The 25,733-nt window shown below is 44.3% G+C and overlaps 1 protein-coding gene across 1 annotated transcript in view; it reads right to left on the bottom strand.

The window, feature by feature from the left end:
- Positions 1-13,651: 13,651 nt before the first annotated feature.
- PRDM6 (PR/SET domain 6) overlaps positions 13,652-25,733 on the bottom strand; it is a 101,765-nt gene continuing 89,683 nt past the window's right edge. The window contains exons 7-8 of the mRNA XM_046000422.1: positions 21,146-21,322; positions 13,652-14,497 (exon numbers count right to left, since the gene is read on the bottom strand). Of these exons, the coding sequence (XP_045856378.1) occupies positions 14,383-14,497; positions 21,146-21,322 (292 nt within the window). The 3' untranslated portion in view covers positions 13,652-14,382. The remainder of the gene's footprint in view (positions 14,498-21,145; positions 21,323-25,733) is intronic.

Below are 25,733 nucleotides of genomic sequence, written 5' to 3'. Positions count from 1 at the left end.
AGCAAATACGACAGACGAAGAGAAGTTTTTGGTTCATAATTATTTGGTGAGTCATGACATCAATAGAAAAGGCAGACTCATTGGAGTATTGGTGTGGTGTGAACCAATGTGTGTGCCAAGAATAAAACAGTAAAACAATAGGCAATTATTAAATAACTGTCAATCCATACCCAGTTTTATTCCCAAAGAACACTGCCCAAAAATATGCCTATCTCAATTAAATAAATGTTGAGGGCAATAATGAAAATTGCAAATATCATCAACTCACAGCCACTGAATGTCTTCTTGACATTCAGTGAGAAAGGGGTGAATTTAAGCCCTTTGATGGCCTGCCCTGAGCTGTGTGGACTTAATAGTGATCATCTCTGGCCACGGTTAGTCTACGTCACAGAGAATCACAAAATCTTCGTGGCCTGCCACAATACATGTTTTGCTCAGACAGCTGGAATCATCTGGGGATTAGCTTGGCAGCTCTGTTGAATTTGGCAAGCAGATGCACACAACCTCTTGAGAGCGAGGTTCAGAACTGACTCACGCTCCCTCCTCCTGCACGCTATTGACAACAAGGTACAAGCCAACCCACACTGGAGATGGGAACTACAGTCTACACTTGCCTTGGGACTGGCCACAACTCCACATTCACAGGGCAAAGGGAATGAATGCAAAGACAGGCAAAGCAAAAGAACATTCTGGTGACTAAACATGCTTTCCCCCAAGATTTATTCTTGGGGAATAAAGGGATGCATTTTTTAATGCACTTCAGAATTGGTGGGCTGTATTTTTACGAACTGCTCATAACATGCCCTGCAATTTGAGAACACTCTAATTCTACAAGAAGTCCTAAGATACCGTGAGTCTTAAGTCCAAACTATAATTTCTTAAGAAGACAAAACTGGAATGCAAACATCTGATGGCTGAGAGCTTTTCTGATATTTGATCATTTTTTATCATTTGTTGGAGAAGAAATACTAATGATGTATTAGCAGGCACAGTTCAAGAGCATAAACAGATACTATAAAGAATAGGAAGAAATACTTTCCGCAGCTACATGCACGGCCACAGTGGATTATGAAATCATTTGCTTACAACTCTTGAGATGGAATTTCAAATTTCCAACTTCAAAACAGCGTATTTTCTTTAGGTTAGGTTTTGAAACAATTCCAAACATAATTTTCAGGGAAATAGTCTTAATTTCCAGGTTTGTGCATAACCCAAACGTAGACGACTCTGACAGAGCCATCGAATATCTGCTGTCATTGACAATAACTTAAAATTGGAATTAAGTGTTTCTAAATGAAAAGGGAGAAAAAGAGACGGAACCAATCAGGGACAGAAACAGATCTATGTCTCAAGATATCCAGGAGGACAATGTGGAGAAAGACTTTAATTAAATGTTATTATTTCCATAGTTTACATTAAAAAATTATTTTGAGTTTTAAAATTTTATTATTTTATTATATAAATTTAAAATTTTATTATTCCAACTTAAAATTGGAATTAAGTGTTTCTAAATGAAAAGGGAGAAAAAGAGACGGAACCGATCAGGGACAGAAGCAGATCTATGCCTCAAGATATCCAGGAAGACAATGTGGAGAATATGTTATTATTCCCATAGTTTACATTAAAAATTTATTTTGAGTTTTAAAATTTTATTATTACAAATGTAAAACTTTTGAAACATACCTAAAACCAGTGGGTTACACATATGCTCTTTTCTGTTATATTCCCTGTAAATGACAGAAGTCTGAAAAGCAAAGAATGTTTAGCCAAAGTCTGAAAAAAAGCTTGCTGATCCCGAGAGTCAGCAGAACACAGATTCCATAAAAATGCAGGTACTTCATTAACTCAGGAAGGGTTATCATGATAGAATGTTGTCATTCAGCATGGCAAAAGTCACAAGACTTCTTGGCTGATAAGAATATGAGCCTGGGTGGCTCAGTGGATTGGGCCGCTGCCTTCGGCTCGGGTCATGATCTCGGTGTCCTGGGATCGAGCCCCGCATCGGGCTCTCTGCTCCGCGGGGAGCCTGCTTCCTCCTCTCTCTCTGCCTGCCTCTCTGCCTACTTGTGATCTCTCTCTGTCAAATAAATAAATAAAATCTTAAAAAAAAAAGAATACGAGCAAATTAAATGATCTTGGTGAGAGAATTTCCCAAAGGTAAATCTGACTGCTCATTCACTGTTTGCAAGAAGCTTGGAACTACATAGTATATTCGTTTCCTACGTCTGCAGTAACAAATTAGCACAAAAAGAAATTCATCTCCCAAATCTGGGGGCTCCAGGGGTCTGAGATCAAGGTGTAAACAAGGCCATGGTCCCTCCCAAGGCTTTAGGGGAGAATCTTTGACTCTTCCAGCTTCTGGGGATTCCAGGCATTCCTTGTCTTGTGGATACAAGTCTCCAACCTCTGCCTCTGTCTTCATATGGTCTGCTCTGTGCAGCTTCAGCTTCAGGACCTTCCTGGATAATCCAGGACGATTTTGATATCCTTAATTACACCTGAGAAGACGCTTTTCCAAAGTAAGGTCATGTTCACAGGTCTGGGTGGACATTTTTTTTCCTACTTTTTGGTCAGGGGCTGGGGGACAGGTACCATTCAACCCCTTACACATGGGAAAGAGGATGGCAAAAAATCAGAAGAGAATGCATATGGAAGCTTGACATCCTTTTAGTAAGGATGTTACAGATAAAATTGTTATCTCGCATAACTGTTGTGTGTGCGTGTATACCCACTGGCTACCTGAAGGCAGGGAAAACTGATACGAGGTCTTGTAAAATCACTCCATGCTTTAATATATTTATTATATACTTATTATTTATTATATAGTTAGTTTGAAACTGAAAATTCTGGGGGCACCTGGTGGCTTAGTTGGTTAAGTGTCTGCCTTCAGCTCAGGTCATGATCTTGGGACCCCGGAATCAAGCCCCGGGTCAGGCTCCCCACTCAATAGGGAGCTTGCTTCTCCTTCTGCCCCTTACCCTACTTGTGCTCGCTGTCAAATAAATAAATAAAATCTTAAAAGAAGAAGAATCTAAAAATTCTGCTCTGATACTAAGTGACTTTGGTTGTGACCATGATTCCAAATAACTAGTATTCCCTTACCATTGTACGCATGTGGTGCATAATTTCTATATATGCACATTTGGTTTCAATTTAGGAAAGGGAAAAGGGAATAATTTGGGAGAACAGGTGGGAAAACTCCCCCGCTGGCTGTGAGATGCCCTTTTAAATGTTAATGTAGTCACCTCTTTAACCTGTTGGTTTGGCCTGGCTTTCTTTCTGGCTGGGTCTTTATGGGCCTCATGCCAAGTCATAAATAGGGAGAGAAGCTGTTGACCTCAGCGACACACACCCGAGCCCACTGTCGCACCTGCTAGAAGACTGAACCAATCAAGCTTGTCTGTTCTTCCTCATTATCTAGAATCTTCATGTAGAGAATCAAGAAATACATGTCTTTATTATCAACTAGGTGTCTTGTGCTCTCATTTTCACTCAATCTTTTGTAGATACAATTCACAATTGGAAGGCACCATTCCAAAGGCAAGATCTTAGACTTGGAGGTTCTTAGACTGAAATCCAGGCGTGCACCTCCCCACCCCGCCCCCCGAAAATTCAACGAACAGTTTGGTGTGTTTGTGATTTTTTCTGTGAAGCAGTCACATTCTCGAAGAAACCCAGTAGGGGCGCCTGGGTGGCTCAGTGGGTTAAAGCCTCTGCCTTCGGCTCGGGTCATGATCTCAGGGTCCTGGGATCGAGCCCCACATCGGGTTCTCTGCTCCGCAGGGAGCCTGCTTCCTCCTCTCTCTCTGCCTGCCTCTCTGCCTAGTTGTGATTTCTGTCAAGTAAATAAAATATTAAAAAAAGAAAGAAAGAAACCCAGTGACCCAGAGAGGTAAGAAAGATCCACAGGTCAGCTCAGCACGATGAACCATTGGTTTGTTGTTGACTGACGATGAGTTCTCTAGTTTCTAGGTCCACAGGGGATGGCAACAATGGTAAAAATTAAATACAAGAAAAAGACTTTGATTCAAATATGACACAAATGTCCCAGCGAAGGGCACACTGTACAGCCATCGATATCAGTGACAGATCTTCCGCACGAGCCCGCATCAACAGTTCTGAGGGCAGTTTTTTAAATATACATATATATATATACATACACACACACACACTTAATATATATTATTAGTAATAATAATATATTAATATAATAATAACACCTGCCCTAAAGAATCTCTAGAAGGAGACTCTGACGTCCTCTGGCTGCAGGGTACTACTATTTTGAAAGCAAACCCTTCCCTCCGATGTCATCTTTTTCTCCAGAAACATCTGCATGTCATTCCTGAGCCATGAAATATCCACAGGGTGTGACAGAAGCCGTGGGATATTATTCAACCCCTTTGTTTCCAGGTTGGGGCTGGTGCCAAGCCTCGCCACGCACAGAGACTCAGCATCCTCACTGCACAGCTGCCTGTCATGCGTGAACATCTCCACGTTTACTCTACAGGACCACTCCTGATGCTTGTGGAAAGGATGCATGACCTCAAGTGACATGTAAGCCCCTGAAACGAAAAACTCCATCTTCCCGGTGCTCAGGCTCAAACACCTTGAAGTCGTCCTTGAGACCTAATGTCCCACATCTAATCTATCCACAAATCCCATCAATCGTCAGTGTGCCCAGAATTCTCATACTTCCTGCTGCCTTTACCACAGCTCCCCTTGTGGGCAGACACCACCGTCTCTCACCGGTAGTGAGACACCCTCCTTGCCAACTCCCATCTTCAACCCATGTTCCCTTACAATCTGTTGTCCACTGGACAGCTGGAATGACACTTTCCAAAGCAGACCTTGCCTAATCTATGCTCAAAGCCAGCTTCCCCACCTCACTCTGGGGAAAGAGCCTTCACATTCTCCCAACTGGCCTTCAAGGTTCTCGTGGTCCACCTCACTTTGCCTCGCCGGCCTTAACCCCGACCATCTCCCCCTTGCTCTCATTCCTCTCCAGCCTCGGTATTTTCCTTGGCGTTCCTTGAAGCTCACATACTTTTTCCAAGTTAAGTGGAACTTCATTTCCTAACAGAACAAGAGGTAAATCAAACAGTGGACTGTGGCTCTCTGACTGACAGCCCCATGGCCCCAGACACTCAGAAGGATCACAGACCCGGGTCCACTCCCAGAATAAGAGCTTTCTGTTCTTCTCTAAGGGTAAGGAGGCCAGATATTAAAAAGTCAAGTCCATCCTACCACACAGCTGTGTCTGGGTCTCTACCCAGAAATTTCCTTGCTGGTGGACCCAACTTGCTTGGGCAAATGAGCACATAAGTACAGGAGTGAGGAAAAGAACGATCTCAGAAATACCCGAATAAAGCAAAGGGCTGAATTATGACAGTCTTTCTGCTAGCGACTTCCACAAACTACCTATTCCAATGTCTAGCTAACGCTTTCCCAAGGAGAATTTGTTGATACCTTCTACCGAATCAGTTTGTTGACTGACTCTGGAATTGAACAGCTTGCCCTTGGGAAAATGACCAGTGTGGGACTGGGAAGGCAGAACCCATGGGCAGATCAAGTCAGTGCAGGAGTGTTTTATGAATCAAATATATTTACATTCCTTGGCCAATTATCTCTAAGTGTGTGCCTGCTTTTCATTTAAACATAATGTAACCCCAGTAGATTCTATCATAAGAATACAGCTGCAGGGATGATCTCATTGGTCCTTTGTAGTGTTTTATTTTATTTTATTTTATTTATTTATTTGAGAGAGAGACCGTGAGAGAGAGGATGAGAGGGGAGAAGATCAGAGGGAGAAGCAGACTCCCCATGGAGCTGGGAGCCTGATGCAGGACTCGATCCCAGGACTCTGGGATCATGACCGAGCGGAAGGCAGTGGCTTAACCAACTGAGCCACCCAGGCACCCAGCAGTGGTTTTTTTTTGTTTTTTTTTGTTTTTTTTAAAGATGTGAATTTAATAAGATTTAAATACATAAACAAATTTGTTGACCATTCTAAGGGCAAGCAAGTCGGTCCTAGCTGTCATATCAGGGGCTCTTACAACAAACTTTCAATACCACAGCGAGCTTCTCCTCATTCTCTTGACTGACTTGTTTGAACTTTCCAAACTCAAAAAGAAGAACCCAAAGAAGCACTACCCCCAACATTTTATTTGGTGGGAAGTTAGAGAGTCATATTTCTATTCCAAGAGGGAGCATTCACAATAAATTTATTTTTTCACAAGAAATTTAAAATTAGCATATTGAGGAAGTTGACACAGTGCCCTCGTAACACTTAAATATCGAACACTTCTGTTAGCTTGCTACGAAGCTGGATGTCTTCCCTGAAGAGAACAAAATAAATTAACTTGGGGACATCAGGTTTCCAAAATAAGTCTGCTGATATGAGCCAAAATTCTTAATGTCGGAGTCACCACCTGGGCCTTCACAATTATACCAGAGGCAGCGTCTTTCACAGAGTACTTAGAACTTTCCAGGAGAAGAATTTTGCCCCTGGTTTTGCTACTTCATTCTCTCCCCGTCGGGAAAAACTCGAGTAGGCATACTGGATCATTCAGAGAAAGGGAGTCTACCAGGGTTTGTTTTTTAGACAAGGCCTCACTGGGGGGTCAACGGTGTGAGGAGGCAGACATTCAGTCTAAATGGCTGCTCTCCCTCACATGTGGTGATCACTTGCCGTGACATGATTTAAAAACAAAACAAAACAAAAAAACACAACAGACGGGAAGAGTTCTGCTGTAGAGACCACATCTTCAGTTGGCTGAAATTTCTAACAAGATTGTTTTCAGTCAGGAGTGATATGCCAAGCTTTGAGGTAGAAAGGCACCCACAGGGATGTTTCAAAAGAAAGGAGATACCAGCTGGAACCCACCATGTCTGACTGATGGGGAAAACGTGTTCATCCTTTTGACAAACAAATAAGCCTGTTAGAATCTGAATTTACCAAAAAAGTGCATACGCTGTGGTTTCAATGGCATGGTCAAGAACTTTCTTGTCAGAAAGGCAGTTCGTGAAGAAATTGTGTCAACTTTCTGAACACGCCTCACTAATAGTCTCTAGATTGGGCCTAAGAACGTGACCTGGCTCCTGAGTACCTCAACTCCGATGTTTGTGCCTTTGACAGACCAAACCCGTAAGGACTCCAATCTTTCTACCTCACTGCTCTAAACCAACAGGCTAACCACATAAGCTCATATTCTTTTTTTTTTTTAAAGATTTTATTCATTTATTTGGCAGAGAGAGATCACAAGTAGGCAGAGAGAGAGAGAGAGAGAGAGGGAGAGAGAGGGAGAGAGAGGGAAGCAGGCTCCCTGCTGAGCAGAGAGCCCAATGCGGGACTCGATCCCAGGACCCTGAGATCAATAAGCTCATATTCTTAATGGACACAACTACATAATTACTCCACTGATGCCTGAAAAGTAACTCACTTAGCATTTCCTCAGAACAAAATAAAACTAGATGTCACTTAGCCCTGCTCAGGATGTGTTTTCGCCTGTCAATAGTGCTCTAGCCTAGCTCTCTTTTGGCCAGTGCCCAGCATAATCTGCCTTCCTGCCGGTGGCCATTTGTCTCCCATGTGCATCACATGCTTGAGAGGGTTTTTTTTTTTCTTTTAACACAGAATTTTAGTTGCATGTTTAGAAAAAACAAAAACAATGGTGGCCAGCGATGGGATATTTGAAATTCTGCCGTCCAACAGCAGGGCTTTGGTGATTACAAAATCAGCAACTACCATGTATGTATTTTAAGAGTATCTCAGCATTGCTTTCAGAAACGCATTTTAGAAACACAGGATGGTTGTGTCTTTTCCTTTGACAAAGCTCTCGTTCTCAAAAAGAAGCTTTGAATAAAGAAAGTTTTCCTTGTAAAAAAAAAATTACTGGTGTGTGGTTTTAGAGCAGGAGGAAAGGGGGGCAGGCGGCAAGGTAAAGAAGCCGCTAAGATTAAGTACATATGAGAATGGGATAATGATAGTATCTTGGTTGTAGAGATACTGAGGATTAAATCAGATAATCCACGTCAAGCAGCTAACAATGCCTGACCGTGACAGCACGGTGTACGTTGCTCTCATTATCCCTGTCAACAACTGGAGAATAAGCTCACTTCATTTTTCTATTACAATTTGCTTAACAGATCCTTTTTTTTTTTAAAGGTGGGGAAGGGCCGAGGGAGAGGGAGTGGGAGAGAGAAAATCCCAACTAGACTCCACGCCGAGTGTGGAGCCCGATGCGGGGCTGGATCCCACGACCCTGAGATCATGACCTGAGCCGAAATCAAGAGTCGGGCACTTAACCAACAGAGTCACCCACCCAGGGACCCCTCAACAGAGTTCTTTTAAGCACAACAGTAGCATCCCAATACACAGAGAAAATAGTTCAATGTAGTTTTATGCCTTTGCCCTGTTTTCTGACATATTTTTGTTTCTTGTCATTTTTAAAAAATATTTTATTTATTTATTTGACAGAGAGCGAGAGATCACAAGTAGTCAGAGAGGCAGGCAGAGAGAGAGGAGGAAGCAGGCTCCCTGCCGAGCAGAGAGCCCGATGTGGGGCTCGATCCCAGAACCCTGGGATCATGACCTGAGCCGAAGGCAGAGGCTTTAACCCACTGAGCCACCCAGGCGCCCCGTTTCTTGTCATTTTTTATGTTGATCTGATGAAACAGCTGACATCCATTAGTTAAAAGGAGAAACTAAATAAATATTTTCGACGTTAAACACAACCACGAGTTACAGGATAACCACCTGTAGCAAGGCTTCCCCAGGTTAAGCAATATCCTTCTCAGTCTGGCTCTCCCCGGCCAGTTGTCCCTGACAGCTGATCGTTGGGTTTGCAGAATTTAATCTTGAGAAGGCCTGAAATGTGGATCTTCCCGGGACTCCATGTTGTTATTCTGTGGTAGTTCAGGTAAGTATTAGTGATGGGGAAACCTCAGACTCTCAGGTGGGTAAGTACGCAAACGTCATGTCACTTCGTAAAATGTCTCCAAACCTCTTTGCCTTGAAAGGCTCCTGACAAATGAATGACATTTCTGGAATGTGCCGTTTCTCACTTAAAGAAGTTTATCTCCTAGGATCTTTCCAGATTTGATGTCAGGAATCAGTAAATGTTATGGGAAATAAAATTAAAGTCACATCCAGGAAGGAAAAGAGGAACATTTCTGAAAACGTGACTGACTTCTGTGTAGGTGGCCTTTCTAAGAGGACGACAGACTCGTTCTGAGACCCGAGGCTGCTGGGCCTGCCCAGAGTGACCCACAGACCCCATGCTGTTCCAGAAAGGCCCTGCTTTGTGAGATCACCAGGTTTCCCATTTCCAACAACTCGGCAGACACTTGGGTTTGGGTTTTTAAAACAGTGCAAATACAGTAATGATGCTACTTCTACCATGAAAACCAATGAAATAGTAGCTTCTTACATGTACAACTCTTAAAACCAATAGTACCAATTCGTTTTGCAATGATGCACCAGAGACCTGGGGCCTTGAAACATGACACCATTGAAGAGGAAGCTGCATTGAGAGCCAGACGGTGCGGTTCAAGAACAAACTTAACCAAACAACCGCTCTCCATAAACCAGAGGCGAATATCCAGGCTGACTTGCTCTCTGAAATGCCTGAGTACAACTGAGGGGCCCCCACCTCTGAGAGTCCCATAGCCACACCCTGGGGACAGGGGCTGCATGGCCAAGTCTCGTCACCTGTGAGGCCTCTTGGACCCACACCAGGTCTGCATGGTTCTTTCCCTGAGCAACTCCACCCCGTCCCTATTTGTCCACAGCCTTTATCACTTAGAAAAGGGTCATCAAATCCCTAACACTCTGACTCTAGTCTTGGTATCTTGACATGGATGCTAAGAACCACTGGTCCAGTGCGCCAACCAAAGACAAGGGAGTGGCATGCCTTCATTCGTCTTGAAATACGCTACCTTCTGGTCTCTAGCTATGTTTACAGCTCTCTGATTCCTGGATGCAGCGATCTCTGGGACTTCACTAATGTAACAGCATAGAAAACTACAATCCCTGTGCCACGACCCAGCCACTTACAAGGAGAATCACATTTTCCCGCCAACAGTCGCTTACAGGATGCCACTTAAAGCGAACACCAAAAATGGGATCTTTATCTCAAAGAAGACTTCACTAAATATTTGTTGAGGAAAGGAATGAAAAAAGGAATGAGGCAACTAATGCAAAGAATTCACGAGCTGGCAAATGTTAGTAAATCTTTGTATATCTGGACTAGAATCAAGCTTTCCCAAGATATAACACAATAAACTATAAAGCCCTTAGAGGAGAGAAGAGGTAATATAATCTTTTTCTGTTATGTTACACCGGAAATCTTTCTTCCCCCCACCAAAAGGCTGCACTTGAATGGATGTTCAATAAATATTTAACTGAATCAAATTATACAAATTCTGCAAGATTTAGGTTTACAACTTGAATTATCCACACAATAACTAAGTAAAAGTATATCCCTCCCTTTAAAAAAAAAAAGTCACTTTTAAAGATAAAGGCAAAACAAAGAGCTTATCTTTAAAAAAAAAAATCATGCACATTTCCTGGGGAAAATATTTGGCCTTACTTGAGGTTACTGAGATTTTTCTAGAAATGTGATGGTTGCAGCCCCACCTGGCATTACCCTTTGGCTCAGACTCTTAGCTAGACAAATGAGCATGTGTGAGGATGGTACATCTTATTCTGGGGGGAGGGGGATATTCACCACGGAGAGGAGAGAGCAAACAGGGAATCCTCCAGGAGTCAAATACCGATTCCGCAGAGAGCCTCCCCCTGTCTCGGCAATTCAGAGCCTTTACTCTCTTTAGGCTGTAATGAATTAGGAAGTTGCTAATAAGGGAAATGGGCAAATCTTTATGACTGCAGTTTCTGCCATCCACTTGCAGGTCCCGTGTGAGTATCTGCCAATTTAAAAAATATTTTATTTTACTTATTTGACAGAGAGAGAGAGGTCACAAGTAGGCAGAGAGGCAGGCAGAGAGAGAGGGAGAAACAGGCTCCCCACTGAGCAGAGAGCCTGGTGCGGGGCTCGATCCCAGGACCCTGAGATCATGACCTGAGCCGGAGGCAGAGGCTTTAACCCACTGAGCCACCCAGGTGCCCCTTAAATAAAAACACTAAAGCAACAGTTGGGAGATTTTAAGGAGAAACCCCTATTTCGTACATACTTCACTTAAAAGCCTCTGGGACTCAAATGATGTCAAGAGCTACTTCAGGACCCTAAGTCAATTTATAAGTGGAGACCTGTCTTATGGACAGACAGCCGAAGCGAGTCTGCTAGAAACTGGCAATGGTTCAGCAACATGACCATTAGGAGTGTCCCCGATTTTCTATTTTTTAAAATTTTTTTAAAAAATTTATTTGAGAGAGAGAGAGAGAGATCATAAATAGGCAGAGACGCAGGCAGAGAGAGAGGAGGAAGCAGGCTCCCCACCGAGCAGAGAGCCTAATGCGGGGCTCGATCCTAGGACCCTGAGATCATGACCTGAGCCGAAGGCAGAGGCTTAACCCACTGAGCCACCCAGGCACCCCTGATTTTCTATTTGTTAAAGAGAAAATATTTCTGGCCAAGTTTGGTGGGAAATACAGGCCAAAAGTCTGCCTTACTGAGGAGGGGGAAATAAGCTTAAATGGAGGGAGAAAGCTAGAGGAACCTTCTGGTTTAGAAAGGCCACCGCCATACTAAGTGGGACCTTGGGATCAGCTGGCAAGACCATGAAGAGGGACAGAGACCACTGTTATGGAAAGTTCCCATGGCAGACATCAAGGGAGGAGTGAAATCTTCTCATTCCTGCACGTGGAGGCCATGGGAAAGGAGAAGACAGCATTTGTCTCCAAAAGTGAAATGTGGCAAATGGCAGAACTGATTTTTCTCACTGGAAGAAAGTGTTAGGGACGTACAGGTGAGTCCCTTATTGTCACATTCATAAAATGTACAACCGAACACTTCTGTCTTAATCAACGAACAGCTTACTTGTCTGTATAGCCAATCTGACACTTTCTTACAGGTTTCGGATTCGAACGGCTCCATGTTCTTTCCACCCTTCCCCATGGCACACATTTTCAGCAAATGTCTCCATCATTTCAGACAAGGAGCTATAAAACAGAAGACATTCCTATCTACCAGGCAGAACACTTTCTATCAGCAGCGGTTACATAAGAGCACAAAATGCTAGGAGTTCCATGACAAAGAGTCAAAAAGAATGCAGGGAGGGAATGTTCTAGGTTATCTTGGACAATGGAGGTCGGGATTATTCCAATCCCTCTTTGGAGCCCACAACGTTGGAGCTTATTTTGAGATATAAATATATTGTGAAAAAGAGAAATAACAAGCCCTAAATGGAGCCATCTGGCCCCTACAAGAGCCCACCAAGACTTAATTACAGTTTCAATCTGTTCCACAAACGTGACCCTTTACGAGTCAATCTGGAATGTCTGACTTGCACTAGCGAGGTAACCTGCACGAGAAAAATCCTGCAGGTCCCTTTCTCCCCAAAAAGATGATGTCCTGGCCTGAAAGAATCCTTCCTTTTCTTTTGCTGGTACCTTCCTTGCCCTACCCTCCTTCCGATAAAAACCTCCTACTCAGTTACTCCCAACTCCTGGGAACTGGCAAGCTAGGACATGGCCCAATTCAGGAATCCTTTAATAAAGCCAATCAGATCTTCAAATGGCCTCGATATGTAAGTTACATATATGTAAGTTACAAATGTAATTAACGAGGCCCTGTGTTCCTCCACTTTCAATGGGACAGTTGGGTGCTAAGGGATGGGGAAGCAAACTTAAAAGGGAAGGAAGACGTTCTGAGAGCCAAATCCGTGAAGACCAACTAGAGTGAACCACGAAGCACCCTTGCCTTCCAGGAGCAAGGTCTGGGTCTTATGTATTTGTTACGGGAAGCCCCTGGGAGGTCTAAAAGATAAGGGAGTTTCTTAAAAGGCTGTGCTCCGCTGTTGGGTGATCAAGACATCTACAAGGTGCATGCGGTCCCTGCCGTGACGCTGGCAGGAGCGGCCGGTTCTTCCCAGGTAACAGATCATTCTATGGGATGTGCCCTGGAGGGACTGGGCATGGCCGTCAGGCTGCCCAAAGACCAGCTGAAGTTCACTCGCTTTCCTTGCACTCAACCAAACAGTGAAATTCTGGACACCATCCCTCCTCTTTCAACAGATTAATGATGAAGGAAGAGCCTTGTCAAGGGCCAGAGGAGAGGACAAGATAATTCCAATGGATAAAATGAGCGGTTCCCACGTGGTCTGTTCTCATCACAACCCTCTCCGGGATGGCTCCTCTTACTGTTTCCTGGACGGGGCTCCTGTCCCTTATTTTTGCAGGAACATTCCCCTGACACTGCAGAGGGAGGAAAGGGGTCTCCCAGGCTTCACCTACGGGAGGAAGGAAGAGGAAAGGGCCTCCACAGGGCACTGGCAATGGGGCTGGGCACCCTTCCTGCTCACATATTCAACACCTTCATAGACACCATGAAAAAAATTCCTTGAAGCCTCATACCTTCTATTTCAGCTTCAGACCGAAGAACTTTATTTTTTTGTTTTTTTAAGCTAAAACGGTACTGAAAACAAACTCTTCTCAACTAGCTGCTTCGGAACAATATACTGTATTATGAAGGTCTGTACATTTTCAATGATTTTGAGATCCTGACAGGCCAAAGGCAGGTCCCCACTTCTCCTTGAATTCTGAGACCGAACCATCTTCTGCCTCTTCCAGGCTCTTCCGCATCAAGGCCAGGCTGGCGGAGGGAAGGAGTGGCGTAAAAAGTGCGTAGGAAAACACAGAAACGCACCAGCCTTGGGGCCCACGGTGGCATTGACCTAGTGGAGGCTCTGGCGTCTGGTTCCACGGTCCCGGCAGGGCGGCCGCATTGGGCCCCGCCTCACCTTGAACCCAAGCGGCAGGAAGGGGGGTTGGGGGGGCTGCCGTACAATGGGTCCCCTTGAATCATGCTACTAAAAAAAGGTGCAATGAGAAAGAAGTCCCTGTGCGTTCCCAGTCACAAGTGTGGGCAGAAGAACCCACAGGATTCTCCCTTTGGTATTAAATAAGAGTTTAAAAAAGCTTTTTAGAAACAAAGCAAATACACGGTGGGACCGGACACGGGAGTCGTCCCAGGTCAGTCGTCCACTGAAACGAGTCTCATCCCCAGTCATAAATAAATAATCTCTGGTCCTGGTCGGACTTCCACGCCAGGATCAATATCTCTTAACATCTTACTTATTTTATTACTGCTTTTGGTTTTCTGGGACTGATTGAAAGTTGCTCAGAGGAAATCTTTGGTTTTGCTTAAGTGTCCATGACATTTAATCATGACTTCCCTTGCAGTTTAATTCCAAACAGTCAATCAGTTAATCCACTTCAATTGATTCTGGGCTCTCGGTTATTGGCTTGCACTCATTGGGCATCCGCTGGTGCCGGCTCAGCTGCGTGGCCTGCGTGAAGCTCCTTTCACACCTCTCGCACCTAGTGGAGGCAAGAGAGAAAATTGAGACCGGGGAGCGGGGCCTGCAGGGTGATGGGCTTCCTCTCATCCTGCCTAATGAGAACCGACACTCCAAAGTGGCTTCCGATTTTACCGGCTCGAGAGGTTTAATTGGTGGCTCTTTCCCAGGCCTGGAGGGCCGGGACGGGACAAAGCCCGTCTGGTGCGGAACAGAGGGATCTGTCAATAGGCAGGGGGGAGGTGATTTCTCCAGAGAGCCCTGTCCGGCTACAGCTCTGATCACTGTCAGTTCAAATAGATAAAGAACAAAAAGAGATTTTTAGGAGTGAGCCATCAAAGCCGCAGCTTGTCTGCAGTTTTCTGCTCCATAACCCCAAAGAGAAATTGACGACAAATAGAATTTCACCTGCTGCTAATTTAAAATCGGGGAATTGTCCTCCGCTCGGGCACGGCGGCCCAAGGGCCATCCCCTCCAAATGCGGACGGAGGAGGGAGCTCGACGTCGGTCTGCGTGACTATGGGCTGTGGGGGTGGGTGGCTGCTTTGGTGCACAAGTATCACCGAGCAGCCACAATGGGGGGGGTGGCTAAAAGAGTTGTCTGCAGCGTGGGGTGGGAGACAGACGAATTCACCATCAGCCAGTGCTCACTTGGCTTAAGAAATCCACCTCCCGAGAAGGTACAGGCAAGAACGGCCCTGGAAGCCATAATTAGGGGCCGGTGTGTCTGATGAGGAGAAAACTGGCATCCTGCTTCTGGAAAAGCTCCTGTCTTCAACTTAAACAACAACAAAAAAATTGTGACCTAGAGACGTTGAGCTCGACCCATCTCCCATGCAACACACTCACTAGCTCGATGGCTGCTCAGGCCACAAAGAAACTAGCGTGTGTGCATGTGTGCACATGTCCAATGGTGGCTTCCAGGTTTCCCGTGGTGGCTGTGACTCCTGGCTGGTTTTCTCTGGTTATGCACACATGCAAACTAGTGCAGCAAGCTGGCACAAACTTTGCCTTCCTGTCACCGCCCTGCACATCTGGGCTGCCTGGAGCACTGGCAGAAACCCGCGGCGGGGGGTGGGGGGTACAGTGGCCACCACAGCATCCCCTTAATGCCTTCTCCTCAATCCTTTGACGAAAAGGATATTCAGGAGCCCTGCAGATAACGTGTCCCTCTTGAAAATAACACAACCTTTGGTCTCAGGTGCCTGCACTATGGGGTTGGGGCAGAGCTCTCAAGGCCTCTAAAGCCTTCACTGCTCCATCGTGTGCCACGTGCCCTGTTATCTGGGGAATAGTCCTTTCTTCCCTCCCCGACTTTTTTAGTCCACCCTACAAAGTGCCTTTACCTAAAAAGAAAAAAAAAAAAAAAGAACACATCCATCCACTTTGGGGTGTCCTTGTCTATTTTTTAATGTTGGGAGGCTGGGGGCTTGACCGTCACACTGGGATTTTCCAGGGCTTCCGTGCCAGCTGCACGTGTCAGGGTGAAGAAGTTGTGTTTCTTTGATTGTCTTCCCGGGAATATTTTTAGCAGCCTGTTCCACTGTTAAAAACTGCACTGTGATCTTGACAAATGTATAATGTCAGCTTTAATGTATCAGACCTATCAGCTCAATGAAAATAACTCAGAAGTATTGATCAGCTAATGATTTTTGGTGTATTCATTAACGTCCACGGGCAGCTCATCCTCTCTCCAGAGCCTCCCGAGGTGCTGATGACATGTTAGCGAATTGCTGATTGTTTATTAGAAAACTGATTAGTTACTGGATCAGTGTGTCCAAATATACTACCTTTCACTGCTGACAAACTTTCAAATTATTATATTACTTTGTAAAAAAAAAAATTCTGAAGCTTTAGAATCCACTTCAAAGAGAATTGTTGGAACACGTACAATGAAAGACCATGGACCTGGGTTGCGTTTCTGCACTTCTTATCCTGGGTATTTGAAGAAAAGAATCGGACATAGGAAGTTCCGTGCTTCATATAAGGCCAAGTGTACGTCTTTATGTGATAATTAAATCCCCAGATTAGACAGAGACCTTCTAAGGCGAGTTAGGTTTTTCTCTAGCAGTTTGCCTAAGTGGCCACACAGATAGTTACACCCCCAGAATTGGAAATCTACAAAGTCCGTGCTGTCGGGCTCCCGAAATGCTCACTGAAAAATCACCTCCAGGGTCACCTCCTCCAAGTGCGAAACACAAGCAGATGTGTGTACCTGTGTGGGATGGTTTCTTACCAACCCACTATGGAAGTGAAGAGAACTAATTAGATAGAAAAAATTTTCTTTTTTTTTTTTTTTAAGATTTTATTTATTCATTTGACAGAAAGAGAGAGACCACAACCAGGCAGAGAGAAGGGGGGAAGCAGGCTCCCCACCGAGCAGAGAGCCCGATGCGGGGCTTGATCCCAGGACCCTGAGATTATGACCTGAGCAGAAGGCAGAGGCTTAACCCACTGAGCCACCCAGGCGCCCTGAAAAAATATTATTATAAAATAAAGGAAGAGCCTCCATTTTACATTCATTACCTTTTATTTTAGCAAAGTTCTCTTCCTGAGGTCTTTTTATAGCTGAATGAAACTCCTCAGAAAGACATACTTCACGCAAAAGCCTGGGGCTGGCAAGTCAGAGCTAGACTTTGTCTGGGTTAGCATCTCATGAACCCTGAGGTCCAACCCAGACGGGGGCCTGGGTGCCTCTGATCCTGGACTTCATGCGGCATAGCAGAGTAAGAAGGAAGGAGAGATGTGGGTAATGAGCCCGGAGCAAAGGAAGGCTCCTGCGCACGGGTCTTCCTCTCTGTGCTGATGTCACAGCCTTAAAGGGGATATCGCAGGGACCCTGAAGTGGAAAGGGATCTGAATACTTTGGGACAAAGAAAGCCCCCAACTTTCTACAAGTTTGGGTATCTTAGTTAGATTTGGTTTCCTTTTAGATTTGAAGTCATTCTTTGCTTTATGTGATGGTTGGCTGGATTATTGGTACCAGGAGCCTAACAATTACCAGCGGAAATTGACAGATGCCAAAATGACACCAAGTTCCATTACAAAGAAAACCTTCAAGAAGCTTTCCTTTGTGCCTCTGCGGCCTGTCACCAAATATTTCTTGGACTGAACCAGACTGTGCAGGGCTTGGGCATACAAAGTGCTCAATGCTGATTTACTGATGTGCTCTTTTCATTTGTTCTGTTGCCTAAGTCTTATTAAAATATCAGATGCTCTTTGGAATATCCTTGGATTTTTTTTTTTAATTTTATAATGAGCCACTCTTTACTTTAGGCAAAGATGTACTGATGAGTATTTTCCCCTGCTTTTTACAAACATGCAGAGAAGAGCCCTTCGTATGGGAAGTCCTGGTCTTCCCAGGCTCCAAAGCTGAGCACCCAGGAATTTACGAGGATCCAGAGCAGAGCAGAGAGCAGTCCCCGTCAGAAATCTTCAGAAGTTATATTTAGGAACAGGGAAGGAGAAAGGAGTCCTCACTAGAAAAAGTAAGTTGGAGATGCCAATTTCCTCGTTTCAGTAAAGAGCTAGAATTACTGTTAAATGAAATGATGTCTTGCTTTTGTTCCTTGCTGTCAATGACTTCCAGTCCCACCAAGACAGTCAAGTTGCCTGCCAACAGGCCCATGACCAACCCGCTGCTTTGGGGGTGGAGTGGATTTTGGTGGGATCTCAGCCAATCAGATCATGAGAGCTTGGACTGAGACTCTGATCTCTTAAGGCCAGATCTTCTCCAGCCTTCTTTGGATGGCAATAATATTGATCTGCTGACACCCACATCCCAGCAGATGTTGGAAACGGCCCTCCCCTGTCGTGGCAGGCTCCTGCGAATTCTGTGAAAGCCTCCGGGGCCCTGGTGGGTGGGACAATCTGGGGGCTGAGCCATTTGGGGCATCTCCGTGGAAGCTGCCCGAGGCATACACTTTAGGGGGTCTACATCTTTATGAGGTCCTTCCCCTCCTTTGTAACATTGTTTAAGCCAATACCCATTAGTTGAAATAGTAAAATTAACTGTTGTGGCAAAACCCGTTTTATTGACTAGTCAGCAACAAAAGTTTTTTTGAATGTTTCTTTTATAAGCTTGTAAAAGGGTGTATTCTTAATATTTACAAATGTCCGTGGGATGGATATCCATGAGCTATGGTGAGAAGCTTCCCAAAACTCCCTTGGGATAGTTCAATCCTGGACGGTCTGATTGTATATACTAAAGGACTGAGCTTTCCATTTCCTAGAAGAAATCTTTTCTGCAAGTTTAAAACTTGCACTATTTACATGACCATACACGTGGGTCTCCCCTGGGAATATATATTTGATGAACCGAAAGAAATAAAACCCACCCCACCCCACATACAGCATGTAGCCACCTGAATATGAGTAGAAGCAGAAGGAACAAGAGCGTGTACCTAGAATCTAATTCAGCCAAACCATATGGTTTTCTTAATTTGTTCTCCTGGTGAAATTAGGTGATGGTCACAAAAAAACATACTTTAAGAAAGGAAAAAGATGCAATTATTAAAGCCCCTCAAATAGTAATCTGATGAATTAAAGTTAAAATGGCAACTCTATTGGAAACATGACAAAAACGGGATGTTAGAGGAAAAAAATTGAGTGGAGTCAACGAGGTTACACATAAGTAACACCTTAACATTAATAGAAATCTATTTCCCATTTTGACCCTGAAACCTCTTCAATTAATTACTAAAATCTATTTACAGAGCAACAAGATAAAAATCAATCTGCTTCCTGGCACTCTCTCCATCGGGTTGCCCTCTCTAACGTAAGGGGCCAGAAGGATCGTCAATCCTCCAGCACCTTTGCTTTTCAGCAGCTTTCCTGCTCCGAGGCCTGGCACTTGAGTGACTGCCCTTTTCCCCATCCAGAGCAGTCACAAAGCCAGGATCTGTGGAGCCCCTGAGGGTCAGGCCTGAGGGTGATGACAAAGTCCACTGTGCGGGATAAAAACACCTGTGACAGAAACTCTAGCACCTGCACTAACCACTGGCCCCTAGGGTAGATTACAAAAAAGCAGTCCCTTTGGGCTCTCAGAGCCCCAGAAGGTCCAACCTGGTTGGTACAGTGCAGGTTTGATTTTAGGCCTCTTCCTGTCCCCTTAGTCAAAGGCTTTTGTGCAGTGCACAACCTGCATCCATGTACACAGACAAAAATTAAAACTCATTTGATTATCAATATCATAAATTAAACCATGATGAAACTGGTTAAGGGTAATGAATAAAGGTAACTAAATTGTGGGGAGGTAAGTGAAGATGACAACTTCTATGAGTTCCTTCCTCTGGTGGCAGACACCGAGGCAGGCAAGACCTAAGCCAGCAGACTCTGCTACCCTGAGACAAGCTGAGCCTCAGGCTGAACACCGGGACAACAATGGACCACGCCAACAAGTCCAAAAGGGAGATCATGGGCTATTAGACTCTACAAAGACTCATTGGCTGAGATGGAGCAAGCGGATTTGTCTCCCACTGCCTGAATTATTTCTCTTCTTGCTTGATCTTGTCTTACAGAAAGTAAATAGTCTACATCTCTGTCCTTCAAATTTTCCTTTCCATCCAGGGAAAACCAAGATGGCAAATGAATAAAGAGATATATGGAGGGGTGAAGAGAAAAGTGTTGATCACACAGACAGCAGAAGATGCTTTGACACAACCGACCAAGTCAAACGTATTGGTTCTCACTCCTAAGCCTTTCCACATATTGTGTGGGCTGCCAGAAATGCCTCTTTCCTTTGTATGCCTGGAAAACTCCTACTCATCCTTCAAAACCCATCTTAAACATCATGTCCACCAGACAGCACTGAGAACTCCATTTCTGGGCTACCCTGCAGCACTGTATGAATATAGCTTACTGTTCTTCACTTTCATACTTTTTATCCTATGTTGTAATACTTGCTTATTAATTGAGCTTCCCCATAAACAATGTGGTCTTCAAAGATCGGGGGAGTGAATCTCATTCACCTTTATATCGTTTGCACCTAGCTGCGTACCCAGCACAAAAGCAGATGCTCAACAAATATTTGCTGAATGAACGGCACATACAAAAACAGATGAATGAGTGAAAGAACAGGCCATCTTGCATGATTCAGACATCTGCTGTTTTTATGATTGAGCTGTATCTAGAACAATCTCTCTCTGGGGACCTCTTACCTTGCAAAGTCCTTGGAGTTTAGTCCTACCTTTTTCCACATTCTCTGAATCCTCAAGAATTCGGATGTGCCCCATGTGTGGTTGTGTTTCATTCTGTTTTGTGTCACCAACACAGTAATTCTGAGATCTGAAGAGCGCACTCGGAAAGCTACAAGTTGGCTGCTATCACAGATTTAAACCACATGAACAGATAGGAAAGAGGAGGACAGAATCCACCAGAACCCTGAAACATTCAAGTTTCCCAAGGAATGACTCTTTAGATGTCCTAAACCGGGATCACCTCACTTGATGGTCACGGGCTTGCTGGTGGCCCAAAGGTGGCACCTTGTGGGGACTCCTAGCTTAAATTCTAGAAACATAGATCCTTGGGAACTAGAACGAATCTTAAAATGACTTATTCCTACTTTCTTATTTTTCTGAGGAGAAAACAGACCCAGAAAGATCATCCTGTGTCCATGGTCGCACAGCTTGAGAGGAAAGGAAAGCAGGTAGGCTTTTACTACTCTACTTACTTGAAGGGCTTTTCTCCAGTGTGCGTTCGGATGTGGTTGTTGAGGGTGGTCGCCCCAGCGAAGGCACGACCACAGTAGCCACACTTGAAAGGCCGGTCACTGGAGTGGGTGACCACGTGGTTCCTCAGCTCGGATGGTTGTGAAAAGGACTGGGAGCAGTGACCGCACTGATAAGGTCTGAAATAAATAAAGAGACTGCCTGGTCATTACCGTCTGTGTCATTCAGGGCAAATCAACATCATGAGGCAAGGGCCAGAGCTTTCTGGTGACATTTTCTCAGTTTTCCAAACAGCACCCTTGGGCTCTGCCTGCAGGTCCCCTGAGACCCACACATGGGGCCACGGGAACAAAATTCACAGAGCTTCTGAAGCACTTTAATTCCCAAACAAGTATTCCCTTCCGGGATTAACCGTATCATTTCAAGAACCCGTACTTTCTTGTTTTTATCCCCACCCGAGGCAAGTATTAGCGCACTTTTGGGAGCATTGGGAGCATGGGCTCGATTAAGCAGAACATTAGAAGAGAAGATATGTAATTGTTGCTCCTAATTCTGTGGCACTTGAAACTCTTCAAAGTGCTACATCAATTACCGACTTTCATCTTCACACTAATCCTCTGTGGCAGGGAGAACATCTGTTACTCTCTCTGTTGTTCAGAAAACGCAGGATACACCGTCCTCTTAGGAATTAAGTTCTTGAGGCCAACGTTACTCTAGGGCATGTGGACTCGATCCTGGGGTAAACATGCAGAGAAGGCAGCAAGCTGCCCGTGTGTTTTAATACATACACAACTGCCTTGGGGTCTGCAAACACAACCTCAGCTCAGGGTCATTGGAGAGTTCACAGACGAACCCAGGTGTGTAACCAGATCTGTCTCTTTATAAAAGCAATCCTGACTTGTGCTTAATCTTCACACAATGCGTGCACCCTAATATTTATCCCACTGGGTCTTCTCTTTAAACTTCAACTCCCCAGTTTAATTCGGTGGCAAGCAATGACTTAGAGCGGCACAGAAATGACGGGGTGTCACTGTGTTTGCAGGAGGGAGGACGGTGATGTGAGGGAAGTGGAAGGAAGTTGTGACAAGTACCTGATAATTAGCAAGATTATCAGAGAGCATTCTTTCCAGCTCAGGAGAAGCACATCAGTTTGGGGTTTTCATAAAATAGATTAAAATTCTGTCTGCTCTACATAGTTTTGCTGCTGACTGAAGCAGAATCTGGGGAGGGATGGGAAAACCTGGGGGAGTGTGCCCCTTTAGAAGCTACCTCACATCATTCTTGGACAGTGCTCTCATTTGTTTATTAAAATTCTGGTGAAGAAAATTAAGAATCGGTCACGAGGGATGTGAAAGGCGCTGGCAAAGCCCTGGTTGGTGGCCCAGATACTTCCTGGCTGAGTTTGAGAAAACCAATGGCAGACGCCAACTTAATTGCTCTACCTTCCGCAAATGTGTAAGCTCCAAAGACCAGGAACCAAAACGAAGGGCCAGGAGACAATGGTGAGCGAGCCCGGACAACGATTCAATTAAGTGCAAAATAAAGTGGACCCGCTCATTTGTCAAGCGAAGTGCTTAATTGTGGCTACTTGCCTCACTGAACACCAACACTATTATTTTACCAGGCTTCAGCGCGCTGAGCACTGATTGTAGAATTTTTTAGCTTGATTAATAGTCCAGGATTGGTCAATAACTCAATACTATACAATTTTAATTACTTACATTTAGAAATCTATTTAACTGCTCTCAAACAAGTTTCAAAAAATATATAGAAGTGTCCTTGGTAAGGAGTTTATCAATCTTGATAATTGCACGTGCGTGTTATTAAATAATGCTTTGAACGCCATTAAAATTTCACATATACGGAAAGGTCCTCCTGCCAGATCTGGCCTTTGAAGTAACCATTGACCTTAGAGTGTGCCTCAAGAAAAGAATTCTCTCAGGAGTCCACTTTTTAAAATGTTATGGAAGATTATAAACAAAATAATTTATTAATATACGCTATATCCCCTGACAATTGATTTTTCTAATAGTGAAGGGACCATTAACAGTGATTAGCCTCTGGTTACCTATTTTTAATAGCTATCACAATAAACAATAAGCCACTAAATAAAACCAATTAATCTTTTCTTTTTTTCTAAGTCCGCTGTCAAAAGTTGGGGAGATTTATTTCCTATAGTCAGAAGTCAATCCATTCGTTTTACGTTAATAGTCTCCGTGGCAAAGATTTGCACACGGAAGAGCAGAAATGACCCCAGGGAGGCTTATCTCAGATTCTCCTATCAAGGGAATCCCAAGGGAAGGCATAGAGGACTCTAACACATCCCCCTCGGCCACTCCTGGCCCAAGAGGCACTTGCTAGGTATCCAGTGACCTAAGGCACGGCTTTATAAAAACCCTGTAGAATTAAGCTGGACTGAATGGAAAGGTCTAGAGAAAAGGGGAGACAGCAAAGTGGAGTGCTGCTTCAGCCGCTAGCATCAGGCAGCTGCGGGACTTGGACAAGTCAGCTCAACTTCCGGATGACTGTCTCATCTCTCTGCTAAGAGCGATACGCTGAGCTAGCTGTTCTCCTGCATCTCATCGTGTTCTGTTCCTCCTTCCAGATCATCAACAATTACGTGCTGCCTGGGGATCTGTCCAAGACACGGCCCCACGAGACGCAGCACCAACAATATGACCTCCGTCTTCTATTGTGTCTACAAGGCAGCTCCCTGGACATGGAGCCTTCTAAGGTTGTGTGTGTGTGTGTGTGTGTGTGTGTGTGTGTGTTCATGCTAATTAGAATACAAACGATTTAAACTTACTTAGTAAACAGCTGAGAATTCAAGGCAACAAGAAAATCTAGTACCAAAATGTAGAACTAAACCTTTAACTGATCTCAAGAAACAAAGTGATATACTTTCATCCTTAGGTACCTTGAAGAACAAGATTTTATACCAAATGGTTACATTCGCCTTAGCAGAAGCTGATTTTAGGTACAATTGAGGTACAATTCAGGTACAAACGTATATTCTAGCTGGCACTGTAATAATAGCTTGTCTCTCTCTCAGCCTAGAAATCTACAGAAAGTCGGCCTTCAGAAACTACAGAAGCCATCCAGCAAGTAGACAAGATTCCTTCTTTCCCTAGATTTTTGCTCTTTCCTAAAAAATGAATAAAAGGAAACAATCCAAAAGTAATTTTGACACGGACTTCATTGCTGGGCTTCATATAAGGACAAAGGCCTACATTCAAGACGAAGTGAATTCTCCAAGACTGAGGGCAGGGCTCAGAAAAAACTATCATCACTATGGAATCTTCTTTGGAAAAAATGGCCACAGGGGTTAAGACTCACAATTTACACCTGAAGGGCATGGAACTCATTGCCACTACTCAGCTTTTTATTCTGATGACTAACATTCTCATTAACTTGTCAAGGTCTGGCCAAATGGCAATCCAGCAATCAGTACTAAACGGTAGATACAATCCATTTCAACTCCAAAGTTCTTCCTCCCTACCGTCAGGAGCTCAGGACGATTGACATCATGGAGGGCTGTGTTTGGCTTTTCTCCTTCCAGGTTCACAGCTCAATGGGATTCTCCTTCCTTAAGCACTCTGATTCTCCCCAAGTCTTCATCCACAGACATTTCATTATTCTCAAAAGAAATGCAATCAGCATTCCTCACACAGGGATGACATCTCAAAACCAGAAGAAACTCATGGCTTTTTTATTACTTGAGACATCTGGCACTGTTGTCCCATACTGGAAATGTTCTGTGTCTACGCTATCCAGTATGGAAGCCAAGAGCTCTATGGTTCATGGCCACAGTTCATGGCATGAGAAATTAATTACTTGATTTTGATGATATTCAATTTACCTAGCCTTTGTGTAACTACTGTCAACACAGAAATATCAAGGCTTCATGGAAAATGAGAAGGTGTCCCATACTCAATAATAAAAAGAAAATAATAGTAACTATAAAACCGACAAAGCCTGGGTTGACCTAGTGAACATTTACCACTGTGGGTCCATTTTTAAGCTGACAGAAAGTGGCGAGACTACTTTGTACATCCCCGGACACTCTCTGTGACTGGCACTAACCCTCCCCAAGATTCCCCTCCAGGACAATGTGCAATTCATTTGCTTTGAGTCTGTAATTGGTTTGGTGTACACAGAGCAGAAAGGATGAAACATTTAACAAAATTAAGTGTGGTTTGGTTTAAAATATTAATCTTTTGATTTTTCGTTCATGGCAACAGAAGCTTCCGGGACAAAAGTTGTTCAGCTGGGCCCACATTTTGTCTCTGCCCCAAGTCAAGTCCGCCCTCGTGCAAATCTCACAGGACTTCAAAGGGAGCACTTCTTAGGTCACTGTTGGCTGTGAGGAGGGAGAAAAGAATGCAGCTCTATTGAAGGAGGAAAGATTTCAGGGAAGTGACAAGAGTACAGAGCCAAAGGACCTGGAGAACATGGAACCCTAGAAAGAAGAGAAGCTTCCCACTTGGGATTGTGGGGGAGGGATGTGGAAGGGTGCGGGAGGACAGTGGAACACAGGAACAGGGACGCATTGCTAAGAAATGATTATGGTGATGGTGATGGATTATCTCC

Source organism: Meles meles, chromosome 3, assembly GCF_922984935.1.
Source record: "Meles meles chromosome 3, mMelMel3.1 paternal haplotype, whole genome shotgun sequence".
Taxonomy (NCBI): Eukaryota; Metazoa; Chordata; class Mammalia; order Carnivora; family Mustelidae; genus Meles; species Meles meles.
Note: the sequence above shows the minus strand (reverse complement) of the source record. Positions and strands in the feature narration are given on the sequence as shown.